The sequence below is a fragment of the Haliaeetus albicilla genome, chromosome 1 (genome assembly GCF_947461875.1).
Source record: "Haliaeetus albicilla chromosome 1, bHalAlb1.1, whole genome shotgun sequence".
Taxonomy (NCBI): domain Eukaryota; kingdom Metazoa; phylum Chordata; class Aves; order Accipitriformes; family Accipitridae; genus Haliaeetus; species Haliaeetus albicilla.
This window is the reverse complement of record NC_091483.1, coordinates 26,797,414-26,817,178: the sequence shown is the minus strand read 5'-3', so window position 1 is coordinate 26,817,178 and position 19,765 is coordinate 26,797,414. Positions and strand designations below refer to the sequence as shown.

Below are 19,765 nucleotides of genomic sequence, written 5' to 3'. Positions count from 1 at the left end.
ATTTTGCTTGTTTAACAAGCTCCACTGAAATGGAAATGAACTACAGTTTCTCATAACGTAATTTGCACAGTTCCGTGTTATGGAAGGTTATGTTGATATAAATGAATATAATCAGATTGTGACAAATACCACATAGTTAACAAGGAAAAGGAATGGGATTTTTAAGAAAAAAATATCTCTGGAAGGACAATGGACCATAGGTCCTCTTCTTCTTTCTGCCCTTTCTGGCAGTTGCCAGTACTTTTCCAAGGTTTCTCGCTTCCTTCCCTCATTTACAGACCTAATCCTACTGGTTGTATCCGAGTGGCACCTGAGGTTGGATTCCAATTTCAATGAGACATTTCTAAAGCACATATCCATCCGCTGTTCATAGAAATGGTATTGTGGCTGCGGCTTAACGGAAGCAGTGTATCCCTCAGCTATTGCTTTTTTTTCCTCTCTGCAGTACCCAGTATGTGCTTGCTTACAAGCTCACTTTCCTTCCCATGCCTCTTAGAATTTGCCAGTCAAGGTTGGTGAGACAGCAAGTGAATACGAGTGAAAACAATCTCTCATTTTTTCATTGAAGCTTGTGGTGCAGGAGAGCCCTAGAAGGATCTGTGAACAGAAGTAAATGGAGCAGCAGTGTCCTCGTGGGGCCTGGGAGATCCCTGGAAGTGGGACAGGGGGGTGAGGAAAGTAAAGGGGGATGCTTTCTGGGGGTTCAGCTGCACTTATCGAGCCTTACTCATTTGGGCACTCTCACTCTTACTCTGGTGGAACTTCCCATGAGACCAAGTGAATGGTTGTGCACATAGGTAGGGACTTTCAGAAAAAAGAGAGGTAAGGACAGGACCATGTGGAAAAGAAAGCAAGGATGGTCAATGTACCAAGAACTGGTCTTGTACCAAGAACTGTGAACAAATTGTTCTTCTGGTGCAGTAAACAGAATATGGTGACAACTTGCTGGCTGGTGCAAAATGCACCACATTACTAATCTGCCCTCAGACTTGATTATCTTCCTAATCATCTCTGGTGGAAAAGAGGTTTCCAGTTTTGCACTGCCAATAAGCAAATACAGCCTGGAAGCCAACCTCCAGTTTTCTTAAGGAAAAAAGCCCACACCCTTAGGCCCTATACTTCCACTGACACCCTAGAAGGGGAAAAATTGGTTTTATAGGATGCCACTGTTACGTTTCCAAGTCGATGGCTTGTGCGTTTGCTAATCCATCCCCTTTGTTGTACTCAAGGAAAGAAGAAGTGCAGAAAGAGTTAATGAGACATCTCAGACACAGAAAATAACTGCTCCCCAAAGAGATGGTTTGGTCCTGTGAAGAGGTAGGAGTAGCAGAGAACATGAGAGAATCACTTGACTAGCACTAATCTGTACAAAATGGGCTTAGTGAGCTCCTGCTTCAAATCTTATCCCCACATGAGATAGCATTAAACCAGTTGTCATAAAGCTAACATGCCTAGATGCTCTGGTGAGCCGTTTGCCTGATAGCCCTGGTCCTCTTACAAAATAAACGGCAAATGTTTGAAAAACTAGGCCAGTGCATCAGCAGAAGCGAACCACTGGAATTTAACCAACAGCTCCTAAAATTTACACCAGTTGAGTTTAGAGCCCAAATCAGGTAAATTCAAAAAAATATCGATACTGTTGTTCAATAATAAAATAGTTACCTGTTGCACTGACAATATCTAAACTAAACTATTCCATCATAATTTAAAAGTGTTGTTCTTTAACAACTGGATTCTGTTACACTTTTATATTTAGGCATGATTATTTAATCTAATTTAATTGGCTTTCTTATTCCCCTCAGGGTCCTGGGCCTAGAAAGTTCCTATTAAATACTCTAATTGCTCTGAAATTTACTTGTCGTCTGAAATATGCTCGTATTTTAAATATACCCTAAAATCTAGTTCATACATATTTTCTCTTCTTTTACGAATTAGAAAAAATCTGGTGTCCATAATTTGCACTTAAAAAGAGTCAATAATTAACCAAAATAATAATTATAGATCGAAAACAGGGAGGATGCAGTACAATGAACTGCAAGTTACAAACCCATAAATAAGGCCAGGAGTACACATCAAAGCTTTCCGAGCACCTGCTACACTCCAAAAGCAAAGCCGAAGCCGCTAACGACGGCAGCGGCATCCTACATGTTTAATGTACGGGTCCTTGGTTATCATTATAGAGCATTGCTCAGGCCAGCAGCGCAAAAGAGCATTTCAGGGCTTAAAGACGGTGGGCCCAATGCCATGCTCCTTGCACGTGGCGATTTCCCACTGACGCTACGCCAAGATTTTGCCCGTACAAGTCAGCACCAATTGCGGCGGCAGCCGCAACGCGTTCACACGCGCTGCGAGAAGGAGGGGATGGACTTTGTGGGGCAGAGCAGGACCACCACCGGCAGCAGAGGCCGGGGAGCAGAAGGGATGGAAACGTGCGCTTTAAAATCTCTTGGCCTTTGATGTGTCAGTGCCACGTGGCAGGGTGGGAGCGGGATCCGTTAGGGAGGCCACAAATGGATAGCGGGGGCCTTCCTATCGCCAGCCAGCTGCCGATTTCAGAGCGCAGAGGCCAGCTCTGCTTGTCAACGTCCTTCTCAGCTTGTCAGGGATCTGCATGGGTGGGAAGGGAGCTGAAACAAATGTCTAGGAGGAGAAGTGTGATCCGGTGGGGCTCCTTCCAGTGAGCATTCCTCCCTTCCTTCCTATGAAAGCGGTGCTTAGTGCAATTGCAAGGGGCTGATAGGGGTAGCTTTTGTGTGTTTATTTTTTAATAACTGCAGATTTAGCAGATCTACCACCACTGGAATGCTGTTGCTGGATGCTGACAAGCCATCTTACGCTCCCTAAGCTCTTGCTGTTTCCTTTCTTTTCTTTTCTCAGGGATCTACCAGAGGCTATTAAATACAAAAGTCAGAAAACAAAACCCAGCTCAGGCAGCTTGTAAGATGCCGACTGCTGAACGTGGGGAGGGTGTATTAAGGGAAAGCTCAACTAGCCGTGTTCTGTTTCCCCTGTGCTTTTCCTAGGTACCTATGGCGTGGAGATGGGATTTTGGGTCAGGTGGACCTTTGACCTAAGCAGCAGAGAAAGTTTTATACCTTCGTATACCTGCTTGAGCGCCTGCCCCGGAGCACGTGAGACAGCAAGTACGTGCCTTGGTAAACAGGCAAGAGGATTTTCTGCCCGAGACTTCCAGCGCAGCTGCCGGCACAGCAAGGAGGTGTTAGGCAAATGTCGGTAGTGTGCGGCTCTCCGCAGAGCCCAGTTTCGGGAACAGCCTGTCAGACGGGTGCAGCACCCGGGAAGGCGGCTGTCGGGCGGTAGCGAGGGCATCTGGGGAGGAAGGGAGGTTAGCGCTTCGGTGCCCAAGGCAAGGTATTCTCGAACAACTTGAACACTGCAAAGAGGGAAGGTGCAACCCTCTTCCCACCGAGGCTGGCAGGAGAAGGGGCGCAGTCTTCGAGGGGGACCAGCCTTCTCCCCGTGTAAGTTTTTGCGTAAGAGCACACAGTTTCCAGGTGTGTTATCTGCCGGTTTGGCGCGGAAAAGGGTGGATGAGTGGCTTGTAATTTAGCGCTTAGAACAGCACACTGAGAAATGGTTTATGGGCCTACGACTACATAACTACCATAACAAAGAACAAAACGTTCTTCCATGAGGAAAGAAGCTGATGTTTTATAAAAATAGTTTTTCAGTAAAACATAAAAAATTAAAAAAATGTGGTGTATGGGGGGAGAAAGGACGTGCTTTCCCGGGATCCCGGGGAAAAGTGAAGCAGCTGCAGCAGAGAGGATTTTGCCGTGCTTTACCACGTCCCCCCCGCTCCATCACCTCCGCCGCCCCCGCTGGCCGCGTCAGCGCTGCCGGCCCGGCCGGCTCCCAGCCCGCTCCCAGCCCGCTCCTGCCGCTGAGCGGCGCCCCGCCCCGCTTCAGCCATACAACATTGCGCCACCCGTGCGCCTCCGCTTCCGTACAACATGGCGGCGCCCACCCCCACCGCGGCCGGGAGACGAGCCACAGCTATTCCTTCCGGGTTCCAGAGTGCCACTATTTCAATGTTGAACGGCGCGTTTCCGCCTCCTCTTCCGGATCCGGCGGCACCAGGTATGGCGGAGGGTCGATGAGGGCTGTCGGCGCCCATCCGCCCCCATCCGCGGCCCGGCGGGCGGCGGGGGCGGCCAGGGGCCCCGGGCAGCTGTGGTGAGGGACGGGCGGCGCTGCTGCCGGCGCTCGGGCCGGCGGCGGGGCCAGAGTTGCGCGGAGGAGAGGCTGGGCCTTCCCAGGCCTCCGCGGCGGGGCTCCCGGCAGGGGCCCGCGTCTCCCGGGCCGCTGCGAGCCGCTGGCGGGGGCTGCTGCGCTGGCCCCCGCTTTCCCCCGGCCCAGCGCCCGAGGAGTGACAGCCCTGGCGGCGGCGGGTTGCCCTGAGGGGTTCCGAAGGCTGCCGGCGCCTCGCTGGGGCCTTTCTCCCTTGCGCCGCTGCGGAAGCCGGGTACTGCGGGTGTCGCTGCCCTCGTCGCGTTGTGCTGGGCCCGGAGAAGGCCCCGGTCTGGGCCTCGGGTGTGACCGATGCAGTTTGCTGTCAGATGGGATGGGGGAAGATAGCGTTTGCTTCGGCTGGAAGTTTTCAGCCTTGCCAACGAAGCTTACGTTGATGAGAAAATACACAGGTGCTAAAGCTTTAAGAATGTTTTAGGGGAGCTAACATCATACAGGCAAGACCCCGACGTCGTACTGCGTTCAAGTTAGTTTGGACGAACTTCATTGCAAATCCCAGTCAACCCACTGTCCCGTGTTTTGTTGTTTTTTAGTGTAGTTCTGTTGGCTGTCATTGATGAGGAAATGCTTTAATTTTGTTAATACTAATACAGAATCAGCCACTGCTGATTCAGGTCTGGCCCAGTGCTTCAGTGCAGGTGCTGCTGTGATATGTGAACTTACATGTGGACATGGAGCCCTTAAACTAGCGCTGCTTTGTTTTTGACTAATTTAGGTGTAAAAAATGGTTCAGCGCCTGACCTACCGCCGTAGGTTGTCCTACAACACAGCTTCCAACAAGACCAGACTGTAAGTAAGACATAGTTTCTGAGAAGACTTATTTTTTAAGAAAGCTAAGTTTAAGTTTAGATTATTACATTAACTGAGTATTTTTCTGCCATACTTAGGTCCCGAACACCCGGGAACAGGATTGTTTACCTTTACACTAAGAAAGTGGGGAAGGCACCAAAGTCAGCATGTGGTATATGCCCAGGAAGACTTCGTGGTGTAAGTATTAGCTGTACTGGCATAGGGTTGTTTTTTTTCTTACAGCAGTGTTTTTTCAGTACAAAGAGCCTTTTCAAGTAATACAACATGCCTGTTTATTGATGAATTCTTGTTGGAACAACATTCTTTAAAATATTCTTCTCCAAACGTTGTAAAGTTTAACTGGTAAAATAAGCTTTGAAAGCTTAAAGAGTAAGTGCTTTTTTAATGCTTGTTGTTTTCATTGCTGTTATATCTGAACCTTTTTGTTTTATAAGATGTAACTGGCTGAAATTTTTAGAGCTAGACTGAGATGATTCTGTAGCAGGTTTAAAAGTCTAAATTGGACCTATTAGGTAGACTTTCAAAAAAAGCTATAAGCCATATTTGACTTCCAGTTTTAGAAAAAATGAATGAATGTTTTTCACGTTATATTTTTGTCCAAAATGTGGTGTAATCTTGGTGTAATGCCATTGCTCTTAGCAGTGATGGGAATGCTTGAGTAATGTCAACCTTTGAGCAGTTCCTACCCTTGGGAAAACAACCTTTTTATAAACAATTTTTTAATGAATCTGTTGGCGAACCCCTGTGGTAGAATGAAAAGATCAGCTTAGGAATGCTGAAGGAACAAGCTGCGACTTCAGCCACTTTTTTGCATCTTGAATAGTCAACTTCAGGTGTTGGTGCTTTTTTAAACTATCAAAGTGAATTTTCTTTATATGGCCATTATCCAAAATTACTGTCTTATGATACACTTCTCATTTTTGCTTTCTGTAGGTTCGTGCTGTGCGTCCTAAAGTTCTTATGAGGCTGTCAAAAACAAAGAAGCATGTTAGCAGAGCCTATGGGGGTTCCATGTGTGCTAAGTGTGTCCGTGACAGGTAAGCTTACAGAAAGCTAACTTTATTCTTGAGGTTACTTCATATGAGACTTTTACATATCACTGTGTTTCATAATGTGGACCAAAACTTTGAAGACTTGTGAGACATTGGTGTAGTAAAATGGAGAGGGTAAGCATGGGGCACATTTGCAGTGATGTGTGCGATCTTGTCCCTTGGATTTGAGCTAGTTACTGTATGTGGAGTTCCTCTGTAGAGAGTTTATGTTCTTCATAGTTTCTTACTGCATTGTTACTTTGTTGCTAAACATTCTGGATTTTTATATTTTATACTGAACCCCCATAGTAAAGATTTTTCTCTTCTGTTGTCCTGTTTTGTCTTATGCAAAGATATGAGTGTAAGATCAGTTGAGCTTTTTGCTTCTTTCTGGTGTTTTGGGATTCCGATACTAATTGGTTGTGTAGTAAGCATCTTTATCTGGTGAAGCTTTAAGATGGCCTTTGTTGGGCCTCACTGAATCCAGTTTTACTGTGTAACAACTGTAGATGCTATACTTCTTGGCAAGTTTGAGGAAAAAGTGTGTATTATAAAGAATATGTCATCTCTGTGAATGGTAATCAAAGCAGATCTCTGGAGTCAGCAGTCTAATGCCAGTTATTTCATCTGTAGTGCGAATCTTGCCAGCATTTTTTTTTTTTGCTTGTGTGAGTTCGAAGTTAAATCGCATTAGGTGCTACTGAAGACAGGTTGTTACAACTGCAGGTCTGTAACATAACTTTTCTGTGTTAAAAGGCAATTTTTTTCTGAGTGTTTTGCCAAACTTATGAACTTGGTAGTTCATTTTTAATACATGAGTATGCCTTATTCTGCCTAAACCAAAAAACACAGTCACCTGCTTCCCTGCAGTTGGCAGCTTTTTGCCTGCATCTCTTCAGGCATCTTTGGTAGGTTTTGAGTACTGCAAAAGTAGCCATATATACCAAATGCATGTGGAATAGCATTTTAATGTTTTGAGGTAGAGTGTGTATGGTATATTTGTGCTTTTAACTCAAAACCATCAAATAGGCTGTTGATGTGAGAGTACTATAGCATAGGTCCATCTGCATGGTGGCCTTCCATTATTTCTGGAAGACATGGTATTTAGGCATGACTTGACCTGCCAGAGTTTTCCCCGTTTATGTGCAAGGAGCTTTAGTCCTGATAGGGGAACTGTTCTTGTTTTGATAACTGGACTCACATAAAGTTTTCTGTAGTTCTAAGGAAGAGAGCTGACCATGACTGGTCACACCAATTCTGATTTTAAGAACATCTAAATGAATTTGCTAGTGAGGAATTTTGCTTTTTGCCTTTGAAGTTAGTGAAGGTGGTAATTTTTCCAATGTTCAGCCATCAGGTATTACCTTGCTTGCCTACGAGCCCCTCACCCTAAATTGGCAGGCACACTAGGCCTTCTTCCCCAAACCACTACATTCATACAGTGCCACAGTGCCTGTGTTTTGATGCTGACAAAAAAATCAATGGTTTCCCTTTTTATGTAATTGTGGAACTAACACGTGCAGTGAATGTTGGAGACAGCAAAACTAATTGTAACTTTATCTTATTTTTGTGTTTTCACCTAAGTAGATACATGTCCTAAAGCTGTTATTTCTCCTTTCCAGAATCAAAAGAGCTTTTCTTATTGAGGAGCAGAAGATCGTTGTGAAAGTATTGAAGGCACAAGCACAGAGCCAGAAGTCAAAGTGAATCTATTTGTAGTTTCAGCCCAATAAATGAAAGCTCCACTTTTCTTGTGTTCTGTCATTCCATGTGCTAGTCAAAGCTGGTAGGAGCTGCTTCTCACAGCTTGTATAATGCAGAATTGAGTTTTGGTGCAGCAAGCCCCATAAGTCACGATGCTGTGTTCTGCGCTGCCTGCAGACAGGGAAATCAAGCAGGTGGAAGGAGGTCTGGTTAAGCAGGACTCCCGGCTCTGTCTCACAATCGTGTTGAGGGATTGGAGCAACTTTGAGCAATGCAGATTTTTTTCATGGCAACAGCTGTGTATGAAGTCATCAGAGGACTTGGCTCAGAATAAAGTTAGGAATCTGAAAAAGAAAAGCAAACAAAAGAAGACTTAAGACTAAAGACTGGAAGAGAAATTGTCAGATGAAGAAGAGGAGAGCTAGAATAGGCCTAAGGTAGTTTTGTGGAGTTTTTTTGTTTGGTTTTTTTTTTTCAATAGTATGTGCTATAGTTACCATTACTTGGGGTGTGAGGGGGAATAGTCTTACTTCTCAAAGCCAGTGCTGTACCCACCAGACAGTTGCATACTGCTACCTTTGGATCTCCTGGAAGAAAGCTGCAGCTGTTGTATTCTGTTCCTGGGTTAGGAGCTGGAGGTATGATAGAAGCAGAGCTCCAGGGTGCAGCTAGGACAGACCTTTAATGGCTTCCAGAAGTAGGTTTTAGAGTAGTGGTTTAGGCCGCTGGTATTGAAACTTGAACGAAAGTTCTGTTGGTTTATCACTGAGGATGTAATGGTAATGTAAAAAGTAACTGTTAAAAGTGGAAATGGGCTTGTGTGCTGGTGTATTTCCCCCCACGCACACACCCCGAGCTGCTCTATAATCTCAGGAATTCCTGGTAGGCCTTGGCATTTGTGTAATGAGTTGGGCAGTTAAGTGTCCGTTGACTGTACCAGGAACTCTTGCATGGCTAAGGTGGGGAGTGGCACTAACCATACCAAGGACTCCTGTTGCTTGGCGGAGGTGGGGAACAGGAGCAGGAATAACTGACAGTCTTGGAGCATCCCTTATCTGAATCGTAGTCATTCCCTGACAGCCTTGGAACCTCCTTTATCTGAATCGTAGCTCCTGTGTAAACGGTGCCAGTGTTCCTGGAATTCTAGTAATTTGCTGATGACTAAAGCCAATCATCTTGTGAACCTATAAACAGTGGTCCTATATGAGGCCCTTTCAGCTCTCCTGGACCACAGTGGCTGCAACCAGTGTCCCTCTCTGACGGGGATGCTTCTCAGAGCTCACAAACTCTCCAGTTTGTGAAAATTGGAGGACTGTTGCCAAAAGCTGACAGGACCTGGGCTGATAACCTTTGCTCCTTGAGGCTCAACCCGTCGCCTGTTGAGAAAACATTGAGACATTTGATGTGAACGTTTTGCTGAACTCAAGGGGAATTTTTAACAGGTATACCTTTGGGTTTTTATATATATATATATCTTGGAGTCTGTGAGCATGCGCATGTGAATTGAGCTGGGGATCCGATAGCAAGTATAGTATAAGTATTGCACTTTTGAATCTGTAAGTCACTGTTCTGCTACGCACATAATCCCTTTAGACATAAACGGTTGACCAAGTCTGGGACTAGGAGTGGATGCAGCCGCACCTAAGCTCCATCAGGAGTTTAGAAAGCAAGAGGGTCTTCTCTGAACCTTGTGACTCAACAGGAGGGGAGGGTCTCCCCCCTTTTTACATCTCCGATCTCTGTGCAAATCACAAAAAATCAATTCTAACTCAATTTTCCTATGTAAGTTTCTCTCTTACCCTTTTGCATTTTTGGTCTCTGTATAAATCATTCTAGTTTGATTCTAACTTAATTTTCCTTCGTACGTTTCATCCATGTATTAAGAGTGAACCTTGCCATAGGACTTTGTGAAGTCGCACTTCTATAAATTCCTATTAAATCATTTTTTGCTAACACCCTTGACGGTGATTCTTTAAGCGGTCCAAACCACTCATTTTCACAACAGCTCATTTTGCTGCTTTGGTTCAATCTGTTTTGTAGACAGAACTGTAAATGTGCCTCTAACGCTATCCAGGAGTACTTTTAACACACTTGAGATAATTCTTGCATTACCTGTGGGTGCAGTGCAGTGCTATTCCTCACCCCCAGCTCTGAATTTTGGAACTACTCGGTATCTGACAAGAAGCCGGTATCTATTTTAACTGATAACAATTTTTTCAAAAAGTGGCGAGCTCCACCACCGCAATAAGGAAGGAGGAAAAATAATTACTGAGCACGCAGATTTACTGGGAGCAGTGAGGATGCCATTTGAAGAGGTTTCTAAGACCACTTGTGGAGTCTGCTCAGGCTGTGGCTCTGAGATGTGTTCAGATTCCTCCTCCTGACTCTATGCTGTCTGTTCACACCATGCCTAGCTCTGAAGCTTGTCAGGCTGTACAGTCAGCCAAGAAACAGATCACAGAAAACTGAGCTGATGGAAAGACCTGCCCTCTCGGTGGCAGCGAGCTGGTACTTTGGGTCAACTGCCTGCAAACTCACAGCGGTGCTGTTGGTGCCTCCTGGGTTTGACAACAGGAGATGGCTGTCATCCAGGATAACTGACTTAACACCATGCATGGTGAAAGGAGCTGTATCTCCCAAGAATTTTGTCGCAGTGTCCCAACTCATTAAAATGATTCTGTCAATCAAAATGGATAAACGTTGCAGCTAATTCATGTAGCTTTAAGTATGAAGCGTTTCTTTCTCTTCAGCTCGGGTTATGCTAAAACTTGTTCCAAAGGCTGTAGCTAATTAAAGGAGGTTTTAAGACTAACATTAGTACCGTGACATTTCTAGGTGCTGTTACTATAGTTAGTTTACCAGGTTAAAATTTTATTAGTTGTTGCCTTACTGTGCTAGTACAAACTTCATTACTTTGGCATGCTGGGAAACCGGTTTTAAAGCAGGAGCGGCAAGTAGGGCAGGTGTGTCTAACCTGCCCCCAAAGTGCTCTTGTTTTACATTAAAAGCTGTGAGATTAGAGTTTTCCTTGGAGCTTTTGGAAAGGAGGCAAGCTGGAGGGAGAATACTTTTGGAATAATTGGAAGTGTCATAAACTTCTGTTGACAGGCAAATCAGACAGAGAGGGAGATTTTTCCAAACAGGAGGGCTAAGACTGAAAATGATTAATTATAAATGAAGTGATTGCACTGAAAGGCAACTGAGTTAGGAGAAGTGGTATCACCACTGTAGGCAGAAATAAAAGCAGTCGTTAGGAAAAGTGTCAGTGAAATGGTAATAAGGCCTTAATTTTTTAAACAGTTTTTCTCTGAGCAGATGGCTGCAGCATAGGTATGGGGGCAGTTGTTCGGGGCACTATACCCCTCAGGGCTGCCGGTGCCCTCTGTGCAGTGGGTAGTAGGCTGGATGGCTCGGTGAGGCAGGGCGCGTTCACCTGGAGCGTGTGCTTTTAAACACACTTGCATAACCTGGAGTGAGGGGTTGGTATCGAGATGGTTTTTACTGCCTCTCTCTGGTGTTAATTTACATTTGCTGAAAGGCATCAGTCATGGGTGTTTGAGGTTTGGGTTTTTTTAATGGACCTGTTACTTCTCTTCAGCTAGCGCTCCGATTCAGTCCCTGGCTGTCAGGTGCCTCTTCTGAAGGAAACGCTTCCCATGCTGTCAGGAGACTTGACCTCAGCTTAGACAAAGGTACAGAGAAGACAGAACTGCTCCAGGAAGGGCTCTCCCCTGCCCCTGTTCACGAAGCAAGAGGAACTAGACAAGTTTCCACTCAAACCAGGGAATTTTTCTCCCTGATGCGTTGCCTGGGTGCTTCTCTCCATCTCGAGCCTCTGCTGAGCTGAGGACAGTGGCAGGCTGGCCCTGCTGCCAGCCTGGGCAAACGAGGCGTTCGCATACTTTTACAGGGGTGTGTAGGATGGTCTGTATACACCCAGGTCTATGCCCGCTTGCTCCCAGCAGCTACTGGTTTGATGCACCTTTTCCCCCGGCTCTCCGTGTGCTGCCATTGAGCTCTCCTCCGACTGCCGGCCAGGGTGGACACCACATCCCGCGGTGCAGGCAAGGGGCATCCCAGCCCCGCTCCCCTGCAAACACAGGGACCTGGGGGAGGCCGACTCCGGATCTCGTTCTTTTCCCCGGGCCTGCCTCTCCCCAGCCCGGCTGTCCAAGCTCACCCGCCGGGCCTGGGTTTTCCTCCCCCCTGCCAGGAAACTGCCGCAGCGCTGCCGGCGCCTTGGCTGCGGGGCCGGTGCTGCACCTGCCCGTGGGAAGTATGCCATAAGCGAGGCTGGTGGCGATCCCTTACGCGCACACGCGTGTCCGCGGCCGCCAGCCCCCCGCGGCGCGGCGGGAGCCGGCAGGGGCGGCCACGTGGCTGCCCAGCCCGGGGGGCGGGGCCCGCGCCCCTGTCCCGGCCCCGCCCCAAGCTCCTCGCCGTTACCCAGCACCGACACGTCAGTGCTGCTGGGTCCTGGCAGGTGGGTAAGAGCTAGAGACTGCGGCGGCGGGCGGTCTGCGTTTCCAGATGGTTTTTGCGCAGCAAAAAGGTCTCTCTTTACGTCTGTCCTTCTCGCCTTGGCGTAACTTTTGGTCGTTCCATTAGCTTGGCTTTTTTCCTTTTTTTTTTTTTTTTTGTTATTTGTTAATTTACCCCTGTCAGGGCGTAGCAGCCAATTTCCGTTTCCGCCTTCGTGTCCGGTCGCGGAGGGCGGCCGCGGCGGGGCGAGCCAGGCAGGGAGCAGCCGTGCCGCCGCCGCCGCCGCCATGGAGACGCTGTACCGCCTGCCCTTCGCCGTGCTCGAGTGCCCCAACATCAAGCTGAAGCGGCCGAGCTGGGTGCACATGCCCTCGGCCATGACCGTTTACGCGCTGGTAGTGGTGTCCTATTTCCTCATCACCGGAGGTGAGGCCGGGGCCGGTGTGAGCGGGACACCCCGCTTACGGAGTAGCTCTTCCCCTGCCCCGGGTGGCAGAGCCGCTGCTGCTGCCGACCCCTTGTCCGGCTCCAAATAGGGCGTGAAACGGGAACCTCGGTCGGCTCCGAGCGTCCCTGCGGCGTCGGGGCAGTTCTCGCTGTTTGCTGCTGTGCGTCAAAGGTGATGCTTGCTTTTCTCCCCACAGGGATTATCTACGACGTGATTGTGGAACCTCCCAGCGTGGGGTCGATGACAGACGAACACGGGCATCAGAGGCCGGTGGCCTTCTTGGCGTACAGGTAGGAGGGCAGGAGCGGGGCTCTGCCCCTGCAAGTGAGGTGCTGCAAACACTTAAGGGCAAGCGAATAAACACGGCTTACAGAGCTGTGCATCTCCTTTTTGTGGAGCTCTCTGTGCAAGGCAGGATCTGTTCTGTATCAGTCTCTGGTTTGCAAATATTTGGAAAAAAAAAAAAAAGTAGCACTGAAACCAATGGAAGTAGAAAACCTCAGTCCTTCTAAAACTTCTAAAAATGAAAAGTCTGGTAAGAAAAAAGATTTGAGCTGGCAGTACTTCTCTTTCTTCCAAACCCTTGGTATTGAAGTTGAGTTTTATAGCGGATGCAGACACATTTGATCATACTTCATAGCAGCATACATAATGTTTGTGAAACTTTTGGTTCTGGTCTTTTAAACTCTAACATAATTGGGACTTTTGTGTCTGAGGGTGGGGAGCATAATTACAAATGTGTAACAACAGTGTCGTCTTTGAGTTTTTTTGCTTTTATTATTGAAAATAAGCTAGAGACTGCTTAGCAACAAATTGGTCCGAAGAGGGTGAAATCTACATTTGTAACTGTGTTTTTTATGTGTGTAGAAACAAATAATGGTTTTTGTTAAATACCAAAAAAGTTCTTTGAATCTGTGAGGTCTGTGACATGCCTCATGTACAGATTTTGACTTGAACTAGGTGTAGTATATGTCAGACTGGCTTAGATTGTTGCAGTGTAGATGAATCAGGCTAGTGCTGGGAGTTGATAGCACTTTAGTAGAAGTCAGTGAAAACAACATGAAAGAAGATGAAGTTGTTTGTTTTCAGGATATGAGACAATAATGATAATCTTCATTTCTGTATTAGCGTCCACAGTAGTTTCATCCATGCCAAATTTATGAGGCTGCTAGTATTGCTAATTACAAGGATAGGAAAAAGGTTCAGTGACTGTGGGAAGCAGGAGGCTCATGATCCAGGTGCAGTATTCTTTCTTTCCGCATCTCGGCTTCCCCTCTCTCCATCTGAGCTTTGTAAGAAGGAAGTCCAGCCATGTGGACTGACAGAGAGCCAGGGCACTTTCAGGCTGTGTCCCCACAATCGATATGTGCAAGCTCAGCGAGCTGGTAGCAAAATATACTGCAGACTAGAACTGGTTTTGCTGTGTGCTGGAACCAGTAGATGTTTCATGTGCTGACATAGTGCTTTGAGTGGGATTTGTACTCAGATGAGGATTCAGGCACTGCTGCGCAAACATCGGGATGGACATAAGACTTGGAAAGCTCAGTGGCCATGGGGTCATGGTTCCATGCCTCGAGTCATCTGTGACACCAGGTGCTACTTCAGACCAGATATTTCTGAAAACTGATGAGCTTGCGTGGTAGCCATTAGTATACAGTGTTATGTATAAAACCACTAGTATGCTTGACTGGTCACATTGCAGACTATCAGTCCCGGAGATAAATTGCATATTAAAGCCTTGATGTAATTGCATAATGTCAGTTTCCATACCTACTTTTTGTTAGAAAGTCAGCCATCAAAGTTAATCATCCTGTTGAATTTGTACAGCTAAAGCAGGTTGAGTACATGGGGTTTGAAATATAAAGTTTCTTTAAAACTAATCTTTTTCTGACTCTCTCTTCTTCCCTTCCCTCCCCTTTTTTTTCCTTCAGAGTAAATGGACAATATATTATGGAAGGGCTTGCATCCAGCTTCCTCTTCACAATGGGTGGCTTAGGATTCATAATTCTGGATCGATCCAATGCACCAAATATCCCCAAGCTGAATAGGTTTCTTTTGCTCTTTATTGGATTTGTCAGCGTGCTTTTGAGCTTCTTCATGGCCAGAGTTTTCATGAGGATGAAATTGCCGTAAGTGATTACTCTTTCAGCTTTTCTTCTCTTTCGTGGCTCATGTGTGTCTCTGTTAAATTTAAGAGTAACAGAAAATACAGTGAGGTATGGTCAAGATCTGCAGCTTGGCTATAAGTTGCTTTTTTCAACGCTTTTTTGGAACAAGCTACCTCAAATGAGGTGGGGTGCTTTTGGGGCCAGCTACTGTAAGATTGCACTGTGGTTAAAAAAAAGGTGACAGTTCCTGGTATGTCAGAAGATATGATTAGTGAGTCTGACTTAGAATTAATTTTAAGGTAGACTGAGTATGTAATGGTCGGGTAAAAGTAATTACAAGGTAGGCCTTTGAGGAAAAAGCAAGTGTCAAAGAACTTGAAAAAAGGCAAATGAGTTCATTATAGTGACAGTGTACATGAGAGATCTTAACTAGAAGAACTGATGGCAGCGGTACAAGTGTTCAGAAACATCTGAAGCAGTCTTGAAGATGATGTCTCAGGGTTTTTTTGTTGCTGGAAAACTGAATGTAATATTGATGCATACGATATACTTGACATTTTAATATGTCTATATTCACACATCAAAAAGTAGGAAAGATCTCGAGGCTATGCAAAATCCAAATGCAGGATTTTCAATTCCAACCCCCTCTTTATTTCTCAGTCCATCTATTTCATTTAGAATAGCTGGAACCTGGTGTTTGGAGGTACTGGTAGTTAATTTTTGGAGTAGCTCCATGAGGCGTTGACTTAACAACGACAGTCATTCCTTCTTTCTTAAATATATTTTTTAACCTCTGTAGTGTAGTTAAATGTAGTTAAAAAGTTTGTTCCATAGCACAGAAGTGACAGGTTCCTTGGCAGCAGGTAGCTGGATAGGGACCTGCTCTATATTTTCTTGCTTCATTGATGCTTTATGTTTTCTTGTTTCATTAAGTACACAAGTGTCTTAACAGTTCTTTTTCTTAAACTCATTAAAGAAACAGGGTTTCAGAGAAATGGAAGAGAAAGAGACCAGAGTTGTGTTGAGTGTCAGAAAATGTTGGGTTATACTGAATATCTTAACACTGGTAGTTTGTGTAAAGGGTACAAATAAAGAACCTTTCGTAGGGTGTAACCTGGGCTTCAAAAATTCCAAACAATTACCAAAGCTAGATTGAGAATGGGCTAATCAATTTTCAGTGTTCATTGAAGAAAATCAGCTGAGGGAGGAGTGTGTAGTTAAGCAGGCCAGTTTGTACCTTGGACAGGATTTGTTGTTTTAATTAGCCTTGATTAGCAGAGTTTTTGGCAGTCTGAAGTTTTTGTTTTAAGACCATATTTCTCTTGATTTTTGAGGAGGGCTGCCTGTGTTTGCTAACTTTTTTTCTAACTTAAATTTTTTCTGTAGGGGCTACTTGATGGGTTAGTACCTCTTGTGATGTATGAAAGCCCAAGCTGAATTTACTCCTCTTCATGAAGTGTTTAAGAAGAAGCAGCAAGAAACAAATTCCATAGTCACCATCAACAGGAAAGAGACCTGGCTGTAAGAAACAACTAGGGAAAGAGTGCTTTCTCTGCAAACAAACTTTCACTACCAGTGGCTGATTTGTAGTTTTGAAGCAATGTTTTATCATTTCTGTTTTAGAGCTTTTGAAAAGAGCAAGTTACCTAGCTGGGTTTTTCTTTTTATATCCCAACTCAGTATGAAATAGAGAACTTATCTTTAGCTCTACCTGAAATAAGTATTAGCCATTGGCTTGACAGTTCTTTGTTGCAGGTCTGTCCCCTCTTCCCTGTGTGGGACAATTACATGTGTGAATCAGAGAAGAAACACCTAAAACGTCTCTTCCCAAGTTATAATTAGAAAATTAATAACTTTGGATGCTTTACAGTCAAAATACAATGTGTCTGAAATGATTTCAAAGGCACCTTTTGCCTTGATACTAATGGCTCTATGTGAGCAAATCCAGACATGCACTGGGAAAGGCAAACTGTATGAATGTGCATTTCTTTTTGAAAAAGTGTACGAAAGGAGCCAAATAAAACTTATTTTCTACAAAATTATTTGAACTCTATGCAGTTTCTGAAGCTTTCTTGTGTGCATGGCCTGTTCTACATCCAGGCTTGAGATGCCATACCGTACCATGACCACATAATTTCAGCTTTATTTTTCACTATTGGATAATGATTTTTTTTTTTTTTAATATCAGGGACAAGAAACCTCATATTTTCCATGAACTTGTACTGTATCCAAATGACATACTGTTATCAGTAGCCTGAAGCTGCTGCTTTTTTGTGTGAGAGGTGAGGCTCCAACTTATTTTGTCTTCATTTTAAAAGATTGGATGTTACTATCGTGTTTCATTGAAGTAATGTATTGCGTACTGGGGGAAGGATCCCTCTAAATCTCCATAAATGTCTTTTTTGAAAGCCATGTTGTTTGAAGCACTATTTTCATCTGTATAATAATTGTCAGTGAGAAACGTTGTTTATTCCACATACTTAATCAAATTTCTGAGCTAGCTCTTAATCATCTGCCCTCAGGATATGTCACTTCCACTCCCTCATTCTTACGTACAATGTGACTTCTGCATTTGCTCATCTTACATGTTATTAAGATTTAAGGTAGCTTAAGCTGTTTTATGAGGCTCGTAACTGCAAAGTTTCCAGTCTTTTCAAAGTGGTTATCTTTTGATCACTCTGGTTTTGGTGAGACATATGCTCACCTTCAGGGGGGAGTATTGATATGATGTAAGTAAATAACTGGATATGTAAGTCAACTTTTTAATACATCTGAGAGGGAAGTCAAACCTGAAAGTCACTTCACTGAATATAATCAAGATTCCTCTGGCTCGGTACTTGTCCCACTGCAGTTCAGCTTCAGCCTCCAAGTTTGCAGCTGATTCTAAATGAGCATGGTCTTAAACAGTGCTTTTAATGGCATAGTTGAATGCCTGTGGTCTATGAAATGCACTTGATTACTGTTGCATGCAAGGTGACATAACTTGGAACAAACAAAGCGGACTTAAAATTGTAAGGTAGAAGATAGTTTCAGGAGAGCAAAACTAAGATGATGACTCTCTCTGCAACAAACAACATTGAATGATCCCTTATGTTTGTTTGGTCACAAGCTACAAACTAGATCTGGTGTGATCCTCTGCCAAAGCATGAGGCACAGAGACAACAGGAAAATGAATGCAGAGCAGAAGACAGACCACCCAGAATTAGGAGTGTGATGGGTAGGAAGATGTACAGAAGGCATAACTGGAAATTGGTTCATTTTGTATGTGGGTTGGAGGCTTCTTGGTCACTGAAGGAGAAATTTCTACTGAGCGCTGTCAAATCAACTGCAAAGAAGAGGTATTGCTATGCATTATAGGAATCCCATTTTCAGTTAAAGAAAGGCTGGTATTATTTTCTGTAAATGTCTGCTGTTCCTTATAGCTAACAGCAGGTGGCCTTTACTACAGCGGTTTAGGATAGCAGTAGGAATCCATCAGTGACTGAAAGAGAACTTCCTGTAACTAGTGACAGTATCAGTCTGTGTTTGGTTCTCATATCTTCTAGGGTGAACTGAACTAGATTGTGCAGTGGGAAATTAAAAACAAAGTTGAAACACTGTGGTAAAAGCAAAGCAGAGCTTATAGGAACACATCCTTCCATGATTAAAAACAGAAGTTTGGCCTATTTCCAAATGCAATGAAAAGAGTCAGGCTGAAGTGTAGACCTCTTGATTTTCTGGCTCTCTTGCTGGACAAAATACTGAATCCGTGGCTCCTCTGTAGGCTTCAGTATAATCTCTGAGTGATGATGCCTAGTCAATTCAGTCAGGAAGTGACATATAACGTGTGTAGCTTTTGGAAGTTAGCATATATATATATGAACCCTTAACAATCCAAGTGATCTTATGCTTAATTGAGTTAAGCTGAAAAATACCTCCAGATAAAAAAGACCAGACATTCTGGTTTCCTTTTTTTTTCCCCAAGACTTTTTCCAGACTTCTGCAAATTGTGGAACAGAACACAGAATCATTTAGGTTGGAAAAGACCATTAAGATCATCAAGTCCACCTGTAAACCTAATACTGCCAAGTCGAACACTAAACCATGTCCCTAAGTGCCACATCTACATGTCTTTTAAATACCTCCAGGGGTGGTGACTCCACCACTTCCCTGGGCAGCCTGTTCCAATGCCTGACAACCCTTTCAGTAAAGAATTTTTTCCTATTATCCAACGTAAACCTCCCCTGGCACAACTTGACACCATTTCCTCTCATTCTGTCACTAGTTACTTGATAGAAGAGCAACACCCACCTCGCTACAACCTCCTTTCAGGTAGTTGTAGAGAGTGATAAGGTCTCCCCTCAGCCTCCTTTTCTCCAGGCTAAACAGCCCCAGCTCCCTCAGCCGCTCCTCATAAGACTTGTGCTCTAGACCTTCACCAGCACCTCAATGTCTTTCCTGTAGTGGGAGGCCCAAAACTGAACACAGTATTCAAGGTGCAGCCTCACCAGTGCCGAGTACAGGGGGAAGATCACTTCCCTGCTCCTGCTGGCCACACTATTTCTGATACAGGCCAGGATGCCGTTGGCCTTCTTGGCCACCTGGGCACACTGCTGGCTCATATTGAGCCAGCTGTCAACCAGCACCCCCAGGTCCTTTTCCACGAAGCAGCTCTCCAGCCACTCTTCCCCAAGCCTGTAGCGCTGCATGGGGTTGTTGTGACCCAAGTGCAGGACCCAGCACTGAGCCTAGCTGAACCTCATACAATTGGCCTTGGCCCATCGATGCAGCCTGTCCAGATCCCTCTGCAGAGCTTTCCTACCCTCAAGCAGATCAAGACTCCCACCCAACTTGGTGTCATCTGCAAACTTGCTGAGGGTGCACTTGATCCCCTCGTCCAGGTCATTGATAAAGAGATTAAACAGAACTGG

General features: G+C 45.1%; 2 protein-coding genes across 3 annotated transcripts in view; both read left to right on the top strand.

Annotated features, from left to right (window-relative positions):
• Positions 1-7,863, top strand: part of RPL34 (ribosomal protein L34) — a 179,450-nt gene extending 171,587 nt beyond the window's left edge. Inside the window, exons 1-5 of one of the 2 annotated variants that reach the window (XM_069783020.1) lie at positions 3,976-3,985; positions 4,986-5,061; positions 5,160-5,259; positions 6,016-6,119; positions 7,736-7,863. In XM_069783020.1, the coding sequence (XP_069639121.1) occupies positions 4,997-5,061; positions 5,160-5,259; positions 6,016-6,119; positions 7,736-7,820 (354 nt within the window). In that variant the 5' untranslated portion in view covers positions 3,976-3,985; positions 4,986-4,996 and the 3' untranslated portion in view covers positions 7,821-7,863. Of the gene's footprint in view, positions 1-3,975; positions 3,986-4,985; positions 5,062-5,159; positions 5,260-6,015; positions 6,120-7,735 lie in introns of those variants that run through there. The other variant, XM_069783029.1, reaches the window with a different exon arrangement.
• A 4,636-nt stretch (positions 7,864-12,499) lies between these two features.
• OSTC (oligosaccharyltransferase complex non-catalytic subunit) lies at positions 12,500-16,897 on the top strand. Its single transcript, XM_009918754.2, has 4 exons — positions 12,500-12,725; positions 12,944-13,037; positions 14,679-14,876; positions 16,242-16,897. Exons 1-4 carry the CDS (start codon positions 12,587-12,589, stop codon positions 16,258-16,260), a joined length of 450 nt encoding a protein of 149 aa, XP_009917056.2. The 5' UTR covers positions 12,500-12,586; the 3' UTR covers positions 16,261-16,897.
• The last annotated feature ends 2,868 nt before the right edge of the window (positions 16,898-19,765 follow it).

Coding starts and splice junctions, on each gene's coding strand:
- OSTC (XM_009918754.2), top strand. CDS start 12,587: ATGGAGACGCTGTACCGCCTGCCCTTCGCCGTGCTCGAGTGCCCCAAC. Junction 12,726..12,943: donor CTATTTCCTCATCACCGGAG/GTGAGGCCGGGG, acceptor TTCTCCCCACAG/GGATTATCTACGACGTGATT. Junction 13,038..14,678: donor GTGGCCTTCTTGGCGTACAG/GTAGGAGGGCAG, acceptor TTTTTCCTTCAG/AGTAAATGGACAATATATTA.